Source organism: Myodes glareolus, chromosome 8, assembly GCF_982192425.1.
Source record: "Myodes glareolus chromosome 8, mMyoGla1.1, whole genome shotgun sequence".
Taxonomy (NCBI): Eukaryota; Metazoa; Chordata; class Mammalia; order Rodentia; family Cricetidae; genus Myodes; species Myodes glareolus.
Genome location: NC_142033.1, coordinates 57,750,872 through 57,772,440, shown reverse-complemented (window position 1 = coordinate 57,772,440; position 21,569 = coordinate 57,750,872). Strand labels below are relative to the sequence as shown.

General features: G+C 38.1%; 1 protein-coding gene across 5 annotated transcripts in view; it reads right to left on the bottom strand.

Annotated features, from left to right (window-relative positions):
* Positions 1-21,569, bottom strand: part of Kcnip4 (potassium voltage-gated channel interacting protein 4) — a 1,063,700-nt gene that overhangs the window by 203,870 nt on the left and 838,261 nt on the right. The window contains exon 1 of one of the 5 annotated variants that reach the window (XM_085691907.2): positions 13,881-14,416. The exons of the other annotated variants lie outside the window; for them this stretch is intronic. Coding sequence (XP_085548033.1) covers positions 13,881-13,992 — 112 coding nt within the window. The 5' untranslated portion in view covers positions 13,993-14,416. Of the gene's footprint in view, positions 1-13,880; positions 14,417-21,569 lie in introns of those variants that run through there. 5 annotated transcript variants of the gene reach the window in all.

Here is a 21,569-nt window from a genome sequence, read left to right as displayed (position 1 = left end):
CTTGACATGACTATGGATTATTCAATAGTTTACATTTTTTGTATAAATTATCTTAACATGTTCTAACCACTACAGAATTGATATTTACTGGATTTTACCAATGTTGCTGGACCCTTGAACACTTAATATATGTTTAGTCTATAAAGTATAAAATGTTCTGAGCCTTCAATAATTATAGTAATTAAGATCTGTTGCTGTTTTGTGAAAAAGAAGTCTGAGTTTTAGAATGATGAAATAATTTATTCAAGACTAAATATCTCGTGAATAATAGAGCGAGTATATAAGCCTGGTACTGGGAACATGGCTCAGTGGGTAAGGGCAATTGATCTTCAGCCTGAGGACCCAGGTTTATTCTTCAGAACTCACCTGGTAAAAAGAGGGAACCAATCTTATCAGTTGTTCTCTGACCTCAATAGGAACTAAGCAGCATGTCTGTAGGCATGTACACCCCAATCACACCCTCTACATTCAGCTAGTGACACTGCCATTAGTGAGGGGGAAATTTTGGTTTGATCTGAAGATAGAAATGCATATAAGAGCCATAGTTAAAAATGTGTGGCTCGGTCATTCAGATATCATTCTTAGCAACAGCCATAATTCATACATTTATTACAGCAAAAAGCGATTGCTTTGGCATTTTTTAAAAACTGTACTGTAGCTGAAGTAAGCACGATCTTTTTGTTATAATTAACTGAATCCTCTGGCCCTCATCTCACTTCCTGGTGATTTTCCCTGGTTGCTCAATGGTAAGCCTAGAGTTTTGATGAACCATTTGCTTTGCAGGCTTTAGGCTCACAGTGTTTGCTTTCCCCAGGGCATAGAGTTGTGACTGTTCCTAGCCTTAAAGTGCTTAGCTGCTCCCATGGAAGTAAGGACTTTGGATTAATCTGAACACCAATGTTCTTGCCCTTTGAAAGAAAAACGGATCTACTGTGGAGCAATTTGTGATGACAGAAGAGTGGGTCAAGTACAATTTGTAGTTAGAGAAAGCTTAGAAATCTCTCATTTGTTTGCTTCCTCCAAGACAAAATTTAAATATTTGCTCTCATCAAAGAGAAGTAGACATGAAACATTAAGAATGTGAATTTAAATTAACCCTCCTGATGGGGCCTATCTTCATTCTTTTTTTAAATACATCTAATTATGGAGACAGACCTTACCTAAATTTAGAAGACTTAAGAAGTAAAGGAAGGGAAGGATAGACAGAATTTCTCAGTCTCTTCCCTAATGTCTGTGTATTCTTGGAAATTTCTTCAGACCACTGTTGGTGTTTCCAAATTCATTTTGGGTTGAACACTCCAACAGTGTTTTCAAGCAAAGCATGGCATTTCAGAATTCATACTATGCAGCCTATACCAGCAGTTTTTCTATGACTCATTTGGCAAGATAAAGTGTAAGTTTCACAGGAAGAATCTGGTGCCATAAGGAAATGCCACAACCAGTACGATTTGTAACATAACGATTGATCTCTGAGTCGAACTGATTAGAGGGCTGCTATTGTTCAAGGTCCCAGACCATTCATATCCATTAGACACACTTCTCTCTATTTCTGGGCTGAGCTGAAATTTCTTCTAAGAGGGTAGCATATCTTCTGTAAGAAAATTACCACAGAGTTCAAATTTTCCCCTACAGATCTGCCATATTCAGGAACCTTTGGGGATGCAGTAGGACACCCATGTTATGGAAATTTTTTCTAAGAGTCTTAGAAAGTCATTGACAATAAAAGCCACTATTATGGATAAGTTTGTGTATTTAAAATATGTTAGCTAGGCAAGTCAGACTTTGGGTTATAACGATTTTTGCAGTCACAGAATTTCTTTGCTGATTTTGCACTTTCCTCTTGAGTAGAGTCTGTAAACTATTAAGCTGTTTATTAATTTATTGTTGATTCATTGTAGAAGGGATGGACAACAGCGCCAAGGCACAATTACTCTGGAAGCATCAAACTTTTAGTATGAAATCTTGCTCTTGCAATATTTTAATGAGATACTTTTTCAAAGAGAATGTTAGCTATGTAATTGCTCTGACTCTGAAGGAACAAGCTGGCTGATTCCTGTTGGGTCTCTTTAAGCATTCACAGCAGTGAGAAGGAGTTAATCTTCACTTTTCAGTCAAATGATATTTAGAAGACTGCACTAATTCCAGCTTCAGTGAGCTAGTGGTGTTCAAGAGACTGGAAACAGTAAGGACAGATGCATCATTTGATTATTCATTCAGGTGTGTCTGTCCTCTCATTGCTTTATCATTAACCGCCTTCCCTTGTAATTTGTTTAAATCAAGAATCACACCATCAGTTTACATGGCTGCTACTCAGTTGCTGATATTCTCTTGTTTATTCATTAGAGGGTTTCTGCAGACAGGGTCTGCATAACTACAAATTGCTGGAACTATAAAGTCACGTGCCTTTAGTTGTGTACAATATAAAATAGAGTCTGGAACTCAACTTCAAATGCACTATACTGATTTTGTGACCCTGAGGTACCTTAATTCATAACTTCACTCATCCATCATTGTTTTAGGAGAAAAGTCTCTAGATTGAGAAAAGTGTTGGAACAGGACAATAAAAAACACCACAGCTAAAAACTTCAGCTTCTGAAGTTTGATATTAGTTACAGTTTGATATCAATTCTGGCATTGGGTGGCATATAAACTTGTTGTGGGAGTCCCTTCTGTGTGCTGTGATTACCATTAATGAATAAAGAAACTGCCTTAGCTTGTTGATAGGGCAGAACTTAGGTAGACAGGGAAAACTAGACTGAATGCTTGGAGAAGGAAGGCAGAATCAGAGGGACACCATAGATCTGCTGTCAAAGATAGACTTGCTGAAATTTTGATGGTAGGCCATGAGCTTTTGGTGATATACAGATTAATGGAAATGGGTTAAATTAATATGTAAGAGTTAGCCAATAAGAAGCTAGAGCTAATGGACCCATCAGTGATTTAATTAATACAGTTTCTGTGTGGTTATTTTGCTGCTAGGCGGCTGGGACAAACAAGCACCCTCCTCCAAGATAAACTAGAAAAGTTACTAGTTTCTTTGATTAAATTGTATAGTATAGAAAATGGATAAATAAAATACATAATGACCTTTAAAATGTTGAAGAACTGATCCTAGAACAAATACCAACGCAAATTCTCAAAATCAGCAAAATCATACTATATTTTGACAACTTTATCCGTGATGCTTAGTATTTTACTACCAATCACTATGTAAAAAGAGGGGACACTTAATCACTAGTTAGAAAAATTGTGCTATAACATGAAACATTAGTGAGGACTTGCTTATATAACAAGTCAAAAATGTATGTTTGATCTCAAAATCATTGCCAGGACTCAGAGCTCTCTAAAAATTGATGTTATGATGTAAGATACATAGTTACAAACATGAAGCAGGGTTCAGAATGCTTCATTAGTTTTTCTTGGACCCACAGTAAGCATGCTCTTCATGAGCATAGTGCAACCACTGTCCTTGTCAAGTCCTAAAATTTGATAAACTTTAAGCATTATTCAAATGCTTTTGAAGTTTCACAAAGGACCCTGGGTAACTCATGAGTTTATCTTCACTTACAACATGGAGATTGAAGGAGATTTTGTATCTTTGCTTCAAGAACCTATGATTCTTGGTTCCACACTCTTCACATTAACAAGATGCCCCCTTCCCATATTTAAGATAAACATGGGTGTATTAGTTAAGATTTCTTCTTAGTGATACATACCTAAGGAAAGCAACTTCAATGAGGAAAGATTTGCTTAATGTTGTGGTTGAATAGGGCTCAGTTAATAGTTTACTGCTTCTATTTTTAGGGGCCTATGTTAAGGTAGAAGAATGTGACAGAGGAGGATAATTATCTCTCAGAAACTAGGGAATAGAGCATATTAGAATGGGACCAGTGCAAGGGATAGTTCCTAAGAGCATGCCTCTGATGTCCTCTTTTCTGAAGGTAGACCAAGGCACCAAATTTTTATAAACTCTCAGTAATACCAATCATGAATTTATCAGTGAGTTTAGAAGTGATTATGTCACAGTCCTGCAGATCCAACTACCTCATAATGAGCAAATTCACCAGCTAGGGACCTAGTCTTCAGTGCACAGCATTCTTTAGGTGACACTTGATATCTAAATCCCAACATGAGTATACACTTAAACAGAGACATTACCCCATCCCATGTTCCTAAAGGCTTGGGGAATATTTATGTGAATATGCAAAGCAGTAACTTCACAGCATCAATTTTCCTAGAGATCTACAAATCTAGATATCAACTAATCTCCAAATATTTAAAAGAAAATGTTCTCTTATAAAATTTGAATAATCTAATTCTTTCTCACTGCCATGATTGATGGTTTAGATTTCATGCTTGACAAAAAGTTGAGCTCTTTTTATAAGAGAAACACATGCTGATTTAAAAGAGAGGAAAGCAGGTGGAACATCTTCAGCTACAATGAGAATGCTGCCTGCACAGAGTTAAATTTCCAAACACATTGTTAGTGGACTTAGCAGTCCAGCTCGGAGACAGTATTTTGAAATCACCCGTTTCCAAAAGTATTGAACTTCCCAACATAAGCTTTAGTATCTGCCTTCTAAGTATCACCTGATCAGCAGCATTGACAGTGTTCTTTAGTGTTATTTTGATAAACTGGTGAGTTCAAATCACTGAAAAAAAAAACTCTCTTTATGCCAATGAAACAGGCAAAGTTGTGTGATTGCTTTATAGAACAAACACACCACCAGCCCACAAATCACAATCACAGAGAAACTAGACACCAATGAGGACCCTAAGAGAGACATACATAGATCTAATCTACATGGGTTATAGAAAAAGACAAGATCTCCTGAGTAAATTGGGAGCATGGGGACCTTAAGAGAGGATTGAAAGGGAGGGAAGAGGAAGGGAGAAGAGCAGAGAAAAATGTAGAACTCAACAAAAATCAATAAAAAATAAAACAAACATACCTTATATAAATGTCAATACAGTTAAAGCAATTTATTTTCCTGTCTCACCAAAAATTTTTCTTGTAAGAGTCTAACCTAAAAACAAAATACTAAATATATAAACACATAATATACAAAGATTTTTATTATATAATTTTTCAAATTCTGAGAAAACTATAAAGCTAAAGTATTATAATATATAACATAGATGTTAAATATTTATGAAGGCTTAGTAATCTAATACAGAAATATTGAAGTTCTAATATTGAGTTTAAAGTTATACAAAAAGTTATAAGAGCTAGAGAATTATTAGGTTTATAGGCTAAACAAAGCATACTCCGCAAGTGTATGCCAAATCCATTCCATTTCTTATTTTTTGTAACACATACCAGTTTAGGACTGCTTTTTATATAAGTAACTAAAAAACAACTTTAAAAAATATTTCATGGTACATGAGCATTTTACGGAATTCTAATCTTTTGTCATTTTTTATACCTGTCCCAGTTCTTACTCCCCGATTTTTCCCACAGCCAGCCTCCCAGCCATTTCTCAGAGAGGGTAAGGTTCCCAAGGGGAGTCAACCAAGTCTGACACATCACTTTGAGGCAGGACCAAGGCCCTCTATCCTATATCTAGGCTGAGCAAGGTATTCCTCCAAAAAGAATGGGATTGAAAATGCCAATCCAAGAACTAGGGATAAACCCTGGCCCCACTGCCAGTGACCCCACAGACAGCCCAAGCCTCGCAACTGTCACCAATATTCAGAGGGTCTAGTTTGGACCATGTAGGTTCCTCTGCTCTCAGTCCAGAGCTCTCTCTAGCTCATGTAAGCTGTTTCTATGGATGGCCTCATCATTGTCATGACCCCTTTGCTCATATTTTCACTCCTCTCTCTTTTCGACTGGACTTTGCAAGCCCAACCCAGTGTTCTGCTCTGTATCTCTACATCTGTTTCTATTAGTTGCTGGATAAAAGTTCCATGATGACATTTAAGATAGTCATCAATCTGACAGTAGCTAGGCCAGTTCAGGCACCCTCTCCACAATTGTTTAGGGTCTTAGCTGGGGTCATCCTTGTGGGTTCCTGAGAATTCTATGGTGCCAGGTTTCTTCCTAACCCCATAATGACTTCTTCAATAAAGATATCTCCTTCCTTGTTCTTCCTCTCTGTTCTTTCCCCCATCTCAACCATCTGGTTCCCTCATGTTCTCCTCTTCCCTCCCTTTCTCCCCTATCCTTCCCTTTCTTCTTTCCTTCACACATCAATCCCAATTTTCTCAGGAGATCTTGTCTAATTAACCTTCCCAGGTGGTCCTTGTATTTCTCCCTTAGGGTTCACCTTGTTACATTGCTTCTTTGGGGTTGTAGACTATAGGCTTGTTATCATTTGCTTTACATCTGATATCAACTTATGAGTGAGTACATACCATTTGTCTTTCTAGGTCTGGGTTACATTATGCATGCAAATTCCAAGATGGCATTGTTTTTTTTTTTACTGTTTAGTAGTAATCTATTGTGTAAATTTACCATATCTTCTTTATTAATTCTTCAATTGAGGGGCACCTAGGTTATTTCCAGGTTCTAGATATTACAAATAAGGCCACTATGAACAGAGTTGAGCAAATATCTTTGTGGTATGAGTGTGCAACTTTTGGGTATATGCCCACAAGTGGTATTGCTGGGTCTTGAGCTGTGTTGACTTCAAAATACCCGAGAAACTGCCATACTGATTTTCAAAGTGGCTGACTCAACTTCATATGGAAAAACAAAACAAAACAAAAACCCTGGATAGCCAAATCAATCTTGTAAAGAAAGGAACCTCTGGAGGCATCACTATCCCTGACTTCAAGCTCTACTATAGAGCTATAGTAATGAAAACATCTTGGTATTATCATAAAAACAGACAGGTGGAACAATGAAATCATATTGAAAACCCTAATATTAATCTACACACCTATGTACACCTGATTTTTGACAAAGAAGCTAAAATTATACAATGGAAAAAAGAAAACATCTTGAACAAATGATGCTGACATAACTGAATGTCAACATGTAGAAGAATGCACATAGATATCTATCCACACATATCTATCCACATGCACAAAACTTAAATACAAATGGATCAAAGGCCTCAACACAAATGCAGCCACATGGAACCTCATTGAAGAGAGAGTGGGAAGTAGCCTTCAACACATTGACATAGGTGACCACTTCTTAAATATGACACCAGCAGCACAAACATTGAGCGCAACAATTAGTAAATGGGACCTCCTGAAACCGAGAAGTTTCTGTAAGGCAAAGGACACGATCAATAAGACAAAATGGCAGTATACAAAATGGGGGAAAATAAAACTTCCCTAACAGAAAACCGATGTCCTAAACATACAAATAATTTAAGAAACTAGATGTCAAAATACCAAATAATCCAATCAAAAATTGGGGTACAGATCTAAACAGTGATTTCTCAGCAGAAGAACTGAAAATGGTCAAGACACTTAAGGAAATGTTCAACATTCTTAGCCATCAGGGAAATACAAATCAAAACGACTCTGAGATATCATCTTACACCTGTAGGAATGGCCAAGATCAAAAACACAGATGACAGCTTATGCTGGAAAGGATGAGGGGTAAGGGGACTCCATTGCTGGTCGGAGTGCAAAACTTACTAATTCTCTTTAAGATGGACAAGCAGCACTTAGACCAAGCAGGGGCTAGCCTGGCTTACTAACTCATATTGGGCTTCTCGTTGGGAATACAGACAGTGCACAGAATGTGAGCATTAGAGTACATTGCCCTATTTTCATGACTGATCCAGACTAATGCAAGGTCACTCTGAAATCACATCTGAACAAAGTAAAAAGCAGAATCTTTCAATCTGAAAAAAAAAAATGATTGTTCTTTTACCAAAAAAAGCATCTCTTTGTACTAATTATAGCTTTCACCTTTTTGACTTTTAGTGACTTATAGATGAAATTAAGATGACCTGTGAGATAGTCACGCCGTCTTTCTAGCAACAGACACTACAGACCAATGCCTTGCTTCCTTGAGCCCTCTTCAAATGTACTCATCATAGACTACAGCACCACTGATATTTTTCTGACACTCTCTTTACAAGATGTTCTACATTTACTATATAGCGCACTGTATCTCCCTCCAGTGAGCAATAACCTCAACTTACTCAGCTACAAATAAGGTTTTCTGATGCTGTCTACTGCTATAAGGAACTGAGAGATAGAAACCTTTGCCACCTACGTGTACCTTCACCACCCAGTAAAAGCTGTAGTTCTTCTCTAGATAATGGGGTGGGGAATGAGATTTGAAAATCAGTAAAATGGAATCAGTCCCAAGGATTATCAACCTGAAGCACGTTGCCAATTCTAGAGAAGGCACCTGGTGTTCTACTACATCCACAGACTGATTGTCCTTGCCAATGTGACTTTTGAAAGACAACTTAGGAAGCTGCCTTTACTAAAAATTTATAATTGATATCTCTAACTTTAGCATCTGTCTCTACCACCTGTTAAAGTTTTCGTTCTTTTAACTCCCGAGTTTCAAATATCACCACCTTCTTTCAGGAATCCACTGTCCCCACAATCTAGAAACCAGAAGAGGAAAGGATGATTCTTATAATTTTTTTTAGAAAGCTTTAATTTTTTTCCATCTTGCAAAAGTTATTCATGAGCCATTTGGACTCTAAGCAATTTGGAAGCTTCTTAAGGATGTGAAAATGCCCCACTGTCTTCAGTTCCCCTCCACACAGTAGGTGCTTCATGCAGATCTGATAAAAGGCAGCTCCAAATCTAAAATGCTTTCCCAGTTACAGAACCGGATGGGCTGCTTTCCCCTGCAAGCCAAGGCCCATCTGAGTCAGGCATCTGCAGCTCACAGCCAGACATTTCAGTTTAAATTAAGTCCTAGGGTCATGGGTTTCGATGCACCACAGCATTTGGTATGAGAGGAATTTTGCTATGAAATCAGAAAAAATAAATCCTCTAAACTGTAATCAGGTAATAAAAAATTGTGAGGCTGCCACGGACACTTAAAAATGTCATTGTGGATCTTGGATTCCTCTCCCAGTGCATGAAGCAAATTATACTCATTCTATTGGTGTGTGTGTGTGTGTGTGTGTGTGTGTGTGTGTGTGTGTGTGTGTGTGTATGAGAGACAGTGCTAAACATCATGGATGATCAAAGCCAAAGAGAAATAAAGCTGTGTCTACTCTTCACATCTTCACACATTCCTCTTGTTGTTTCAGGAACCCCATATGGTGCTCCAGGTCCCTGTGCTTCCACAGCGGTGTTGTCTCACCCTTTGCCTTTATATAGTACTTGCATAAGCACCTTTCCTGTATATAAATTTGATATGCTTCTATTTATCAATAACAAGACAGCTTAAAGGAGCCTCTATCTTATCCACCTCTGAATGTTTCTGAATTTTCCATTTGGTTTTTGTTATAATCTTTATGGAATATCTTGCTTGGGTAGGTTTGTGCTGATATACATTAGACTAAGTGTTTATTAAGGCAAATAGTCATCTTTTATCCATCTCCTGGGATTAAACAAAATACATACTGCAGAAAACAGAAAAATACTGAATGATATTATTGCTGAGATACGTATCTCCAAATTCTGAAGCTCATTGAAGCATGTATGGTGGATTATATTGTGGACAACAATTGAAGACCCTGAAAGATAGATAGATCGTTTTATCTGCCAGAATTTTTCAGTCACTCTACAATGAACTCCTATATCAAGAACTATGAACTGTGCCTTCCACATTTCTTATCTTGTGAGTAGGATATTTAAAACCATGTTTCCTTGAAATGAAAGAAGTGCTGTTTTAGAACATCTGCAGGCTGCAGATATTGTATTAATTAGGAATTTCTGCTAAAACTCTAAATTGACAACTAACTATGAGTATTTTGTTGTCAAGAAAATTCTATGGCCTTTTATCTTTTTTATGTGAATTATAAATTGTTTAGCTAGTTTCTCTGTTCTAAACAGCCTTTAACCTACCCTCTGGATAATCTATGTGAAACATTTGTTATCCTTAATTATTTCTTCAAAGTTGAATCATGAGAGTCAATGGTTCTTAGGTGTTAGGGAATAAGGGTAACTGGAACCAATGCTAGGTGACCTTAGCAGCCACAGCTCTATATGGTATAAACATTCCCTTCCTGTATCCATGTAAGCCATTTACTGTTAGTTTTAAGAATCCAGTTTTACTTCTTTCTTCCAACTGGAATTCTCCTCCCTCATACTTCCATAGATCTTTTTTTTAAAAAAAAAAAAAGATTTCTCACATTAATGCTGCATTCAATGAACATTGCTTAAGTTTATGCTCAAAATTTAATTTCTTTTATCTTCTTTGATAATGATTTCTGTTACTAGAATGTGTAGTCTCTGAGGGACTCTTCCATTAATGTCCATTTTCAGCATTTCATCATCTCAATTAAAAACCACGCAAAGGATATGCAGCTTTCACATTAATAATGCAATATGATTTTGATGGCATTCTATAAGTATGAGATGACAATCTTAAGTTTTCTCTAATTCTTTTCTTAATGAGTGACTGTCTAAAACCTCAGTAATTATATTAATACTTCATTATTCATTTTGTATTACTGTTATTATTATTTTATATGTATAGTTGCTTTACATGAAAGCACATGTAAACACAGACAGGTGGTATATCTGTGTACCACCTGCATGCCAGATGCCCTGGGAGGTTAGAAGAAGGTGTTAGAGTTTCAGACAGCTGTGAGCTATTAGATGCATGTTGGGAATCAAACCTTGGTCACCTGAAAGAGTTTTTGGTGCTCCTTATCCACCAAGACATCTCTCCAAAACCCATTACATCTTTTAAGATTTTTTTGTTTTGTTTTGTTTTGTTTTGTTACAAAACCACTGATTCCTAAATATGGAATTTGAATTGAAGAATTGTAATTTAAATTTGTCAAAACTGGCAAACAATTTTAAAAATGGAGAACAGTGTCTCTCAAAATTTGTTTCTATTGCTGATTCTTCCAGATCAGGCATATCAGGAGCCATCTTATTGATGTTGCAACCTCAGCCAAAGAGTTTGCAATCTATACTGTTATAAGCAGTGTCTTTTTGTTTATTTGGTTGGTAGAACAGGTTGGCTTTGAACTCACAGAAATCTGCCTGCATTTGCCCTCTGAGTGCTGAGATTAAATGCTATCATACCTGGCTCTGGTCTGCTTTTTAATGCTTGCAGGTATAAAGTATGAATGTGATAATTCACAGCTTGAATTTTAGCTACTCTTTCTCTTGAATCCCAAGGTGACTGGTAGTTCTAGAGCCTGGTTTGTTTTATCTATGCTTAGAGATTGTCATATTCTGTAGAAATGTATTAGAAAGCCTCAGCTGCACCTATCATATCCTGCCCATGTCTCATCATCCATTGCCTCTGCATGGGTTTCCCATCAATATCATTGGATATAAGTCAATGATGATTAAAATTCAATGTAGAATTTAGAAAGATGCTAAGAAGACTACATGGTTTGTTGTTCTAATCTATAATGAGGGTCACTAGTCTTAGCATGCTTAGATCCCATGCTTAGGTTGAGGTTTAAGCCTTGAATAAATCAATTGGCTATTGTATGATCTTATTTTCTGTGAGTATATTTCTCCTTGATACTTTATTAGGTTTTAGGAGTCAATTCTAGACAAGAGAAATCTCTCCACATATGTTTATATTTATTCTCCTTACATATGTTAGAGCAGGTCAGTGACAAAACCAAAGGCTTTGGTAGGAAACGCACTCCATAGCATCAGTAGTACTGGACTTGGGACTTCTCTCAGATCCCAGGTGGTTTGTTCTTTGACACCTCATATACCTTCATTTATTATCTATATAAACCAAGAGAGCTGGATTGGATCAGCATTATTTGAAACATGTTACAGGTCAAAGCAATCTCTTCATACCAAATGACAACGACTCTTGTGCTATATATGGTGGCATTGTACATAATTAAGACTTGTTCATTGAACACACATTTATGTCAGATTATTGTACATCACACACAGTCTTTATAAATATGTTGGTATATCTGTAGTTGGGGGGGCATAGAGAGACCCAAGTCCATGTGTAACACTAACATGGATATCCACCTCAAGGCTGTCATTTCAAATCAACTGCAAAATTCATTGACTCTATGAATGAATTAGGGAAGAGTTAGGTTTATGATTCTATCAACACACATTTGAAGCTCAAACGTGAAGTGTCAATCCTAACACTTAGTTTAATTTATTTAAAACTGAATATCTTAGTCATTGTCGTCAGTGTGTAGACATTAAATACTTAATGTCTTACAGTGTTGGGAAAGCTAATATGCCTCAAATATTTTCATGGTTGTTCTCGACTTTAGTACGCAGCACTAAAGTAAGACCCCTTAAGATCACAATACACTAACGCTGAGAGCACCACACCCCCAAAACAAACACTACTAGGCGACTAACATGAGATCAACGCACACTATTGTGATCGTAGAAATTGAAATTTTTCTATTGTATTTACATAAACACCATCTTAACTCATTGAGGTAGACTGTCAAGAAAATTAAAAACTGTTGATGCACCTACTTAGAAGTTTACTTATGTATTGTTTTTCAATGAAGAGTTAAATGGAATTACTGTGTATAAATAAGGAACAAATCAATGTCTTGGGTCTTATTTAATTACAATGCCCTTTCTGTTATATATAAGAAGAACTTATCATATATTGAGAATACTGTAAAATGTGAAAATGACTTGAGAACTTTTCACGGAGTTTGGCTTAAAAACATTATCCATTCTTAAACCTATTTTGTAGGGGAAATGGCACTGAAGTTATAACATACTGAGAAATATTGCCATATTGAGAGAAATAAGACATGTACCAGAAGTAACTGGAGATGATGTCTTCTTAGTTATCACAACCTTAAAGTTAGAATGATTATGGTTAGTCCCTCAACATATACTATCTGAGAGGCAATTGCTCGTAGCTTAGCATTCATGTAACTAAAAGGAATATGAGCAAGGACCCCAGAATCTGATTTTTTCAGTTGAGAAATAAAAATGAGAACTTGTATACAGAATTGGCATCAGGTGACTTGCGTTAAGAACTCCCAAAGCATGTTATTTCTGTAGAACACTATCTCACATGTTTATGTACATGCACACATGTTTGCTTGCATAATTGTATACATATGTAAAGATGTACATAATACATATATACACAGATGTATATTCAAATAGTTAAAAGCTAAGTTTATCAACTTTTTAAAAATACTCATTATTTCAATAATAAAATTGATTTTTGCGTAGTAAAGTTGAGATTTTTATTAGACAGATAAAAGATCAGAGGCATCTGTGATCGGTGCTGTCCTTGTGTGCACAGGTTCCCTGGTAAAGAGGCAAATGATTATAGTGGCTCATTGGAGATTCTAAATGAAACTCTTGCAAATTAAGCGTTCAAAGCACAATTGTGCTGAACGTCCATTAACAGCGTTTTACACCATTTCATATCATAATCAACAGCCCAGCTCCACCCCAGCAACTCCAAACTGATGACACACACACAGAATTTCCCTCACCATTCAAGATTTTTCCAGAGGTAGGGATCACCAATGACCTCAAGGCGTGGTAGCCAAAGTGAACTTGACAACCAAGAGCAAGTATTCAGGATGACATATTTAACCCACAAATCACCCTAAACCCAAGTCGTTGGTTTCAAATAGAAAGCGAAGGCTGCAAAACCCTTCCCTCCCAGTTTCAACTGCCCAGGTAAACAAAACTGAAATGCTTAGGTGCTAGGCTGCTCTCTATGTCAAGCATGCATATTCTAAAACTTTTGCTTTGAGCATTAAGCCATTGCAACTTCTGCAGCATCTGTATCCAGTTCAGAACCAGATCTGACCAAGCGCACAGACTGGGAGCAACCACTTTACCTTCTGAAAAATCAATCAGTCCCAGCAAATGAAGCAGCTTCAGAGATGCACATATAATCACAACAATACCCACTGTTTGCAGTCCTTCCGACTCCCACTCTAGAGTCAGCATCCTCTAAGCTCTCAGAGCATCCCAGCCTCCGGACCCCTTTGGAGTGGAGGGAGTTAATTAGAGAATCCGAGCAATGCTGGCTTGGAACAAAGACTTGAAAGGGGGGAAAGTGAGCAGCGGCTTCTCACAGGCGCACAGTGCCAAACAGGCGGCCCCCCGGGGTGAGGACAGACCTGGGCTAAAGTCCAGCCTCTCATGCTGATGCTTGCATTTGCTTGTAGGGGCTCAGTTCAGCCACAGCGCGTCCAGGCTCCGGACCCTACGCTGCAGCAGGCAGGTGGGTGTTCTGAGTTCAGAGCTGAGGCAGAAACATCTGTTGGAGAACCTAGACTTTGCAGGGTCCGTGGAGAAGGGATACTCCCAAGGAACTTGCTCCTGAGAGCTAATGCTCCAAGCACTGATGATGCCAGGCTGGGCAAAGCTGTGTGAGCTAGTTTGCTGCTTGGGAAGCACAAGTGTCCCTTTTCTGCTACAACCGCTGCTGCTTTTGATTCCCAGAGCTTCCTCTGGGAGAAAGCTCAGCTTGCTCTCTGGATGGAGGGGGTGGAGGGGCAGTTCTAGTGAGTGGTTGGTGCCAAAGTACCTGGGACTGCTTTCATTGTGTGTGTGTGTGTGTGTGTGTGTGTGTGTGTGTGTGTGTGTGTGTTGAGAAAAGTATAATACAGAAACAATCCAATGAGTATATAGGTAGTCAAGATCAACCATGCCATGCTCTACTCTGTCTCTCTCCGGCTGTTCTGGTCCCTAAGCATGCCATAGCAATAACCGCTGAGTCCTCAGGTTTGCACAAAGGCAGGGATGAAGGGCAGGGCAGAGCAGACGACTTAAAGGTCAAATTCAGTAACTAACTCCTTGAGGGTAGCACCATTCTAAAATCTAGCTTCAAACTCTGCTAGGCAAAGTTTCACAAACTTCCTTGATGATTAAAAAAAAGTACTTGCTTAAACAAAAAAAAAAAAGAGAGAGAGAGAATCCCCCCCTTTTTTAGATCCTGCTTCAGAATACATCAGTGCTTTGACTCCAGTGGTTCTGATCAATAGGAAATCTTGGTCTGTCTTTAACCCCTAGGATCTTATCACTATCCTGTTGCTAAGCCAAGAAGCAACTTCAAAGGAATATCCGTGACTCCTGGTCCATACCTGAACCTCAGTGAATTAACGACTCAGTTTCTTTACCCCACTCTGCCTAATTCCATACCAGTAATGCTGGTGGCATTGCAAGGAGAATAAAGCACCCACCGTGGATCCCTATAGCTCACTGAGATCCATAAGGGCCTCCCAGCTGTATCTCAAACCCCTAAGGAACTTACTTTGTGCTCCTATGTTTTGTGAGCTTCCACAAGAAGCACAACTTGTTTGAGAACATCTTACATTCCTTATGATACTTCAATTAAAATTCTCATTTTAAAGGGAATTGTAGAAAATAAATCTGGCTCTAGTAATAGTTAGCGTTTACTGGGCACTTACTATGGCCACAACTGTATTATCCTATGATTCAGCAATTTGTCTGCAATTTCATTAAGAATACTTGGAAAAGTTGGGATTTTAACATAGATATCATAGGTGTTAGGTCTTTCATCTTTGCCCTTCTTCACTCCATTCACCCTGAATCATGGTGAACAGTACTTTAGGGGCTCCACTAAGGGGCGGTGAGGTAGAAATATTGGCAAAAGCTTTTAGAGAAGTGAAAAGTTACTTGAAGGGAGGGACACATCAGTGGACCAGCCAGAGAAAGAGTAGACTTTCACTTTGATGATACTGACCAAGAGTGATCCTTTAATCTCTCAGAAGTGATGATTATTGAAACATACAATTGACTATTTTCTTATCTTAAGCTGCAGCTTCAGGTTGAGATTTTACCAATGATAATACCGGATCAGTTTCATTTCTTTGTAATGTCTTAAAATGTTTTCCTGCCTTCATTTGCACTAAACCAGTCGAGGTGTGCAGCAATGCATTGCCATACTCTTTATACCATATAAATACATAGCTAAATGGAGCATAGTTGAAAAAATATTTTTAAAGTCATATTAGCTGTCAATCTTGTCTATTCTATTTCTTCCGATATATAAACAAGATTATGCTTACGTATAACCTCATTAAGTTTAAAACAATAATTTATACTGTACAGAATGGTCACTTTAGCATATGCCACTTTGTTAAAAAGATTATTTTGAATTGAAAGTAGCTAAGATATAAAAGATATAGGTACTTGCCTACTGGGGAGCACTGAGCTGAGGTTATGCAGCTTTTAATTTCCATCATGTATTTTACTTTCCATGATTTATCACCCCTAAGAGAACAAACTCATTTCTTTCTGACTTTTCTTCACAATCACTCTTTGTGGAAACGACATATAATTTGCAAGGTCTAACTCTTAAAATTCTCTGTGAATTGCAGTGTGCTGTTGCATATACCTTTAATCCCTGCACTTGAAGTTTGGAGGCAGAGGCAAGCAGATCTTTAAGCTCAAGACTACCTGGTCTACAGAGAAAGTTCTAGGACACCAAGGGTTGCATAGAAAAATCTTGTGTTGAAAAAGATCAAAACCCAAATAAACAAAGATTATATCTGAATGTCAGAGTATCCCATATTTATACATACACGATGTGTTAATAAACTCTTTATTTTTACCCTGTTGATTTGTCTTGTGGCTCTAATTTGCAGGTCCAGCTAATAAACAAATGTAAGGGAGATGGAGAAAAAAAGTCTTTATCTACACACACACACACACACACACACACACACACACACACACACACCCATTGAAGTTAATTATTACTAAAAATACAGATGCTGGAGTTGGCGGGGTGACTAAGAGGTTAAGAGTACTTGCTACTTCTGCTGATGACCTGGATTCAGTTCCCACAAACCATATGACATCTCACAACTCTGTACCTCCAGTTTCAGGGGATCCCACACCCTCTTCTGGCCATTTTTGGCACCAGCTATGCATTTTCTTACATATACACACATGAAAAAAACTATCATACCCATAAAATAAATAAATCTTAAAGAATGAAGATGCACACAAAGAAGGCAAAATCTACTTCTTGGAGACCCAAGGGCTCGGGTAGGCTCACCTAAATCCTGTCTGCTTTAGTACAGGTGAAACTAAAATGATACATGAAGAAATTAAACAGACAGAGGGAAAAAAGCCATCAGCGTGCCTGGCATTTTGGGGGAGTTTCCATTGAAGCAAAGGCCTAACACAGGTCTTTATAAATGAGCTTGAGAGTATAAAGTCTTCCCTTCAGGACAAAGTGTATCCAAAAACTGTTGATTAACTGGGCAGTTGTTAGACGAGACCTCTTAACATCAGAATGTGATAGAGAAAGTACCCGGGCGATGTCAACATTTGACCTTTGGGTCTCTTCTAATTGGAAGACTTGTTTTTCACCACGATAATGGAAATTGTTCATCTTTAGATGTCCTCTATTCTACCAAAGTTACTTCTCTGCTCTGAGATATTGACTGCCCCTCTATCTTGAAATTCCTAGTTTACACTGAGAAACTCCTTATTTGGTTTCCATGGGAATTATCTGGCCAAACAGAAACTCATGCTCTTTCCCTTAGCTCAGGGATTAGTCTGAAAGGTTGGTAAATGTGTCTTCAATGGATTTTTTTTTAATAGGCATATGGATGTCCATTAAACAATTAAGCAACACAACCTTCTGATCTGAGTGCTCTCTTGAATCCATAAGGTTGATCACATTTTAAGATAGTGAGTTGAGGGGAGCTCGCTTGCATCTTAAGACACTTGTAGCAATTACACAATGTATTATTATAATAGTTCCTAGGTGTCTTATGACTAGAGCATATGTATTATGTAATAATCGTAAAAGTAAATTACCTGGTTATTAAGACATGCAATAAATAAACTTTCATTATTAGATAAATTTTTGGTGACATACAACTTTCCTCCTTCTTCTGTTTCCTCTTATTGTATTTTTATTTCTTCTTTCCTCATCTTTCTCTTTCCTCAGTTCCCTTCTCCTTCCTCCCCTTTTTGTCTTCTTTCTGACTTAAACTGCACAGGTTCCAGGTTTGTTATTCTTTTCCAGCATTTATTTTTTTTGTCTCTTTTCACATCCCTTGACATGTGCCCTCTCCGTAAAAACTGTTACACTTTCTGGTTTCACTTTGGACAGAGATTCTCCATGATAACAATGATTACCACTTGGTTTCCTATTTATAGCTAATATAGAAAAACTCTGGGACTCTCCCTACTAATTGGTGTACAGTGTACTCTGTGCATTATACAGAGTCTCTATGAACTACTACACTGTTCCACAGAGATAAATAATATAATAATATGAACACTTATATTTGAAGATATTACAATACAAAAAGTTTACGTAATTATTACAAAACTCAGTGCCAGATATGAAAAAACTGGGACCCTGGCCTCAGGATTCCTCACACAGATGCAAAATTTGTGTTATATGTTCACATCAGCTTTCTTAATTTCTTTTAAAAATAAGTCATGATCCCATTGCACAATGACAAACAAGTTTTAACATGTCACTGATTTTCAAGATAGAAGTTGTCCCTAAAGCCATTCTGAAGTGTAAATGTTTACTCTGTCCTTTAGCAAGACTAAATGAAATATAAGAAAGAAACAATTTAAGAAAGGCGTCAGTGGGAGAGGCAAACCAGAAAGGGAAGAAAGAGCCAATCCTATGGCTGACCCATCAGTCACTGAAGAACCTGAAAGCAAATGGGGTTTGCCTTGGGGTTAAGTAGTCCACAGGTCACCCAGCTGTGATCTAAAGCAGGAGTAAAGAAGAACTGCAGAAAAGGCCACGGGCAGAAAATTATTTCTCTTGTATCAGTTTCACTTTCTTGCTCCACGGATTGCGAGTCCTTGAAGCAACAGACAGGGAGAACCTGTTCAGTTTGGCTTTCTCAGCAGCTGCTTCACCTGGCCTTTGGAAAGGAGCACAGGCATTTCAAACCAGAGCTGAGGGCATCTCCATGGACACTGGGCTAGCCCATGCTGGACACTGCGAGCCATGCTGGGTTTAGTCCTAGTCTGATCTGAACCGGAGGCGCATTCCCGAACTCACGGAGACCTGACTGCCTGGATTCATCTCACCCATGCCATCAGCTTTGTTTTCTCAGCTCTTGTGTACACGATGCTCAGAGCCTGGAGAGTGTTCTTCACACTGCATTACCTCATTCCTTGCGCTGAAGCAGGGCTTTGGGAAATGGAACCCAGCAAGTTTAGCCTTAAATTGTGTTCTCAATCTGCAGAGATAATGAGCAACGTTCTTGGTCATACTTCATTTTATGCATTTGTAAGGACTTCGCAGAGGATTTTGCAACATCCTCAAAATTCTTTTCTCAAAATGCTTCCAAATCCTCTTGCTTTCCATGTCTTCTTACCCAATTTCCTTCTCTTCCTACCTTTCCTCTGACTTTTCCCTTGGTACTGAGCACACAAGCATGTGTACAGAAAGACTTGGTTGTCACTGAGATCATTTTCTGGTGCTGTTGTGTCAGAATGGATGAAACCCATGAGTCATGTCCTCTCTCTCAGAGCAGAGAGATGCCCACTTTCTCCATTCATTTTGAACTGAGCACCAAGAGAGTGGATGCTTAGGGAAGGTGCACTGGGATGCAACAAGGGGGCCATGGTCATGGTTGGCACTGATTCTCTTAGTGTACAGAAGAATGAAATTCTATAGAGAATATCAGAGAAATTGTCCTCAAAATAAGGCATGTGAGGTGGTCCCAAAGGACAGACTAATATTACTTGTTTCTGTATTATTGCTATTGAATGTTGACTGTTGCAACTCAGAAGCATCAATGAATGAATAACTTCTTGGTTCCATTGTGAAAAAGCAACCTGTGTTGCTGGAGCTACCTATGAATGCATACTTTTGAGGAAATGGACTAAGTCTTAACTTTTAAAAATAATTATTTAGTTTTATTTTACATGTATTGAGTGTTTTACTGCTGTGGGATAATGTTTTTGTACACTGTAAAGATTTGCCACACGTATTGGTTTAATAAAATGCTATTGACCATTAGCCAGGCAGGAAGTATAGGCAGGACAACCAGAATAGGACTTCTGGAAAGAGAAAAAGCAGAGATGCAAGTCACTAACCAGACTCAGAGGGATAAAGATGAGAATGCTTTACTCAGAAAAGGTCCCATGCCAAGTGGATAAACACAGCTGAGAATAATGGGCCACTTTAAGTTGTAAGAACTACTTAATAATTAGCTTGAGCTAATAGGCCAAACAGTTTATGATTGATATAAGCCTCTGTGTGTTTCTTTGGAACTGAACGGCTGTGGACTGGAGGGACAGAAACTTCTGCCTAAATTTTGCCTTCGTATATGTCTGTGCATCACATGCATTCAGTGCCTGCAGAGCCCAGCAGAGGATGTTGCATACTCTGAAATTAGAGTTATAGATGTCTGTTAGTTGCCATGTGCATGCTAGGAACTGAACCTGTGTTCTCCGGAAGATCAGTCGGTGTTCTTAACTCACCATTCATCCACGACTTACCCAAAGTCTTAATTTTGAAATAGAGAAGCAAAGAAAGAAATATGCCCAACCCTCAAATTCAAATGCAGAGGCTGGGGAGGTGGAAAGGGTCTCTCTCTTCTTGAAATATCTTCATGACATGTCTCCTCAAACTTGGCATCACAGCTGATCTCTCTCAGGTTGCTTATTTTCTGTGAGTGTCATGGTAAGTGTAACACTGCAAACGGATAATGATATAACCATTTCTTGTTGCTGCTGTGACAAATTACTACAAGTTTTGTTACCTAAAACAACACAGGTTCATTATCTTAAATTCTCAAGCCAGAGTCTGAACTGGCTAAAAATTTGGTGAAGGTGGCCTCTATTCCTTGAGCAAGATTAAAGCAAGCATCTACTGTCTTTTTTTCTCTAGTTTCCAAGGGCTGCTGCCTGTCTCGGATTTTGGTGACCTTCCTGGTCAATGCCTGTGATCATCCTGAGTCTTTTCTTCCTTGCATCGTCACTCAGACACAAACTTTTCTGCATTTCTAGTCACTATGTTCCTTTATTACATCAGGTCTACAGAATAATACTTCCTTTAGATCACCTGTTTGACAATTTTCATTTCACCTGCAAACCTAAGAGTCCTTTGCCATTTGACCTAAAACATCTCCAAGTTTTGGAAACTCAGATATAGATGTTGTGGGGGGCTATTATTCTGATGACCATACAAGGAGTGGTAAACCCAAAATTATTTTGACAAGAAGTCTTTCATTAAGAAAGAAGATATTCTGAAGTACAACCCACACATATTGACTCAACTACTTTAGAATAGAAAAGATTATTGGGATAATGGTGCTTGAAAGTGTGTGTGTGTGTGTGTGTGTGTGTGTGTGTGTGTGTGTGTGTCTGTGTGTCTGTGTGTATGTGTCTGTGTGTGTGTATGTGTGTGTGTGTTCATGCATCTGTGTACGCATGCAGATGTATAGTACATAGAAAAATAATTCTCTCAGAAGGAAAAGCACCTTTACTTAGCCATCCTATCTCTGAACTTTTGATATGTACACTTTAAGTTATTAGGAAAGGAACACTCAACCATGTAG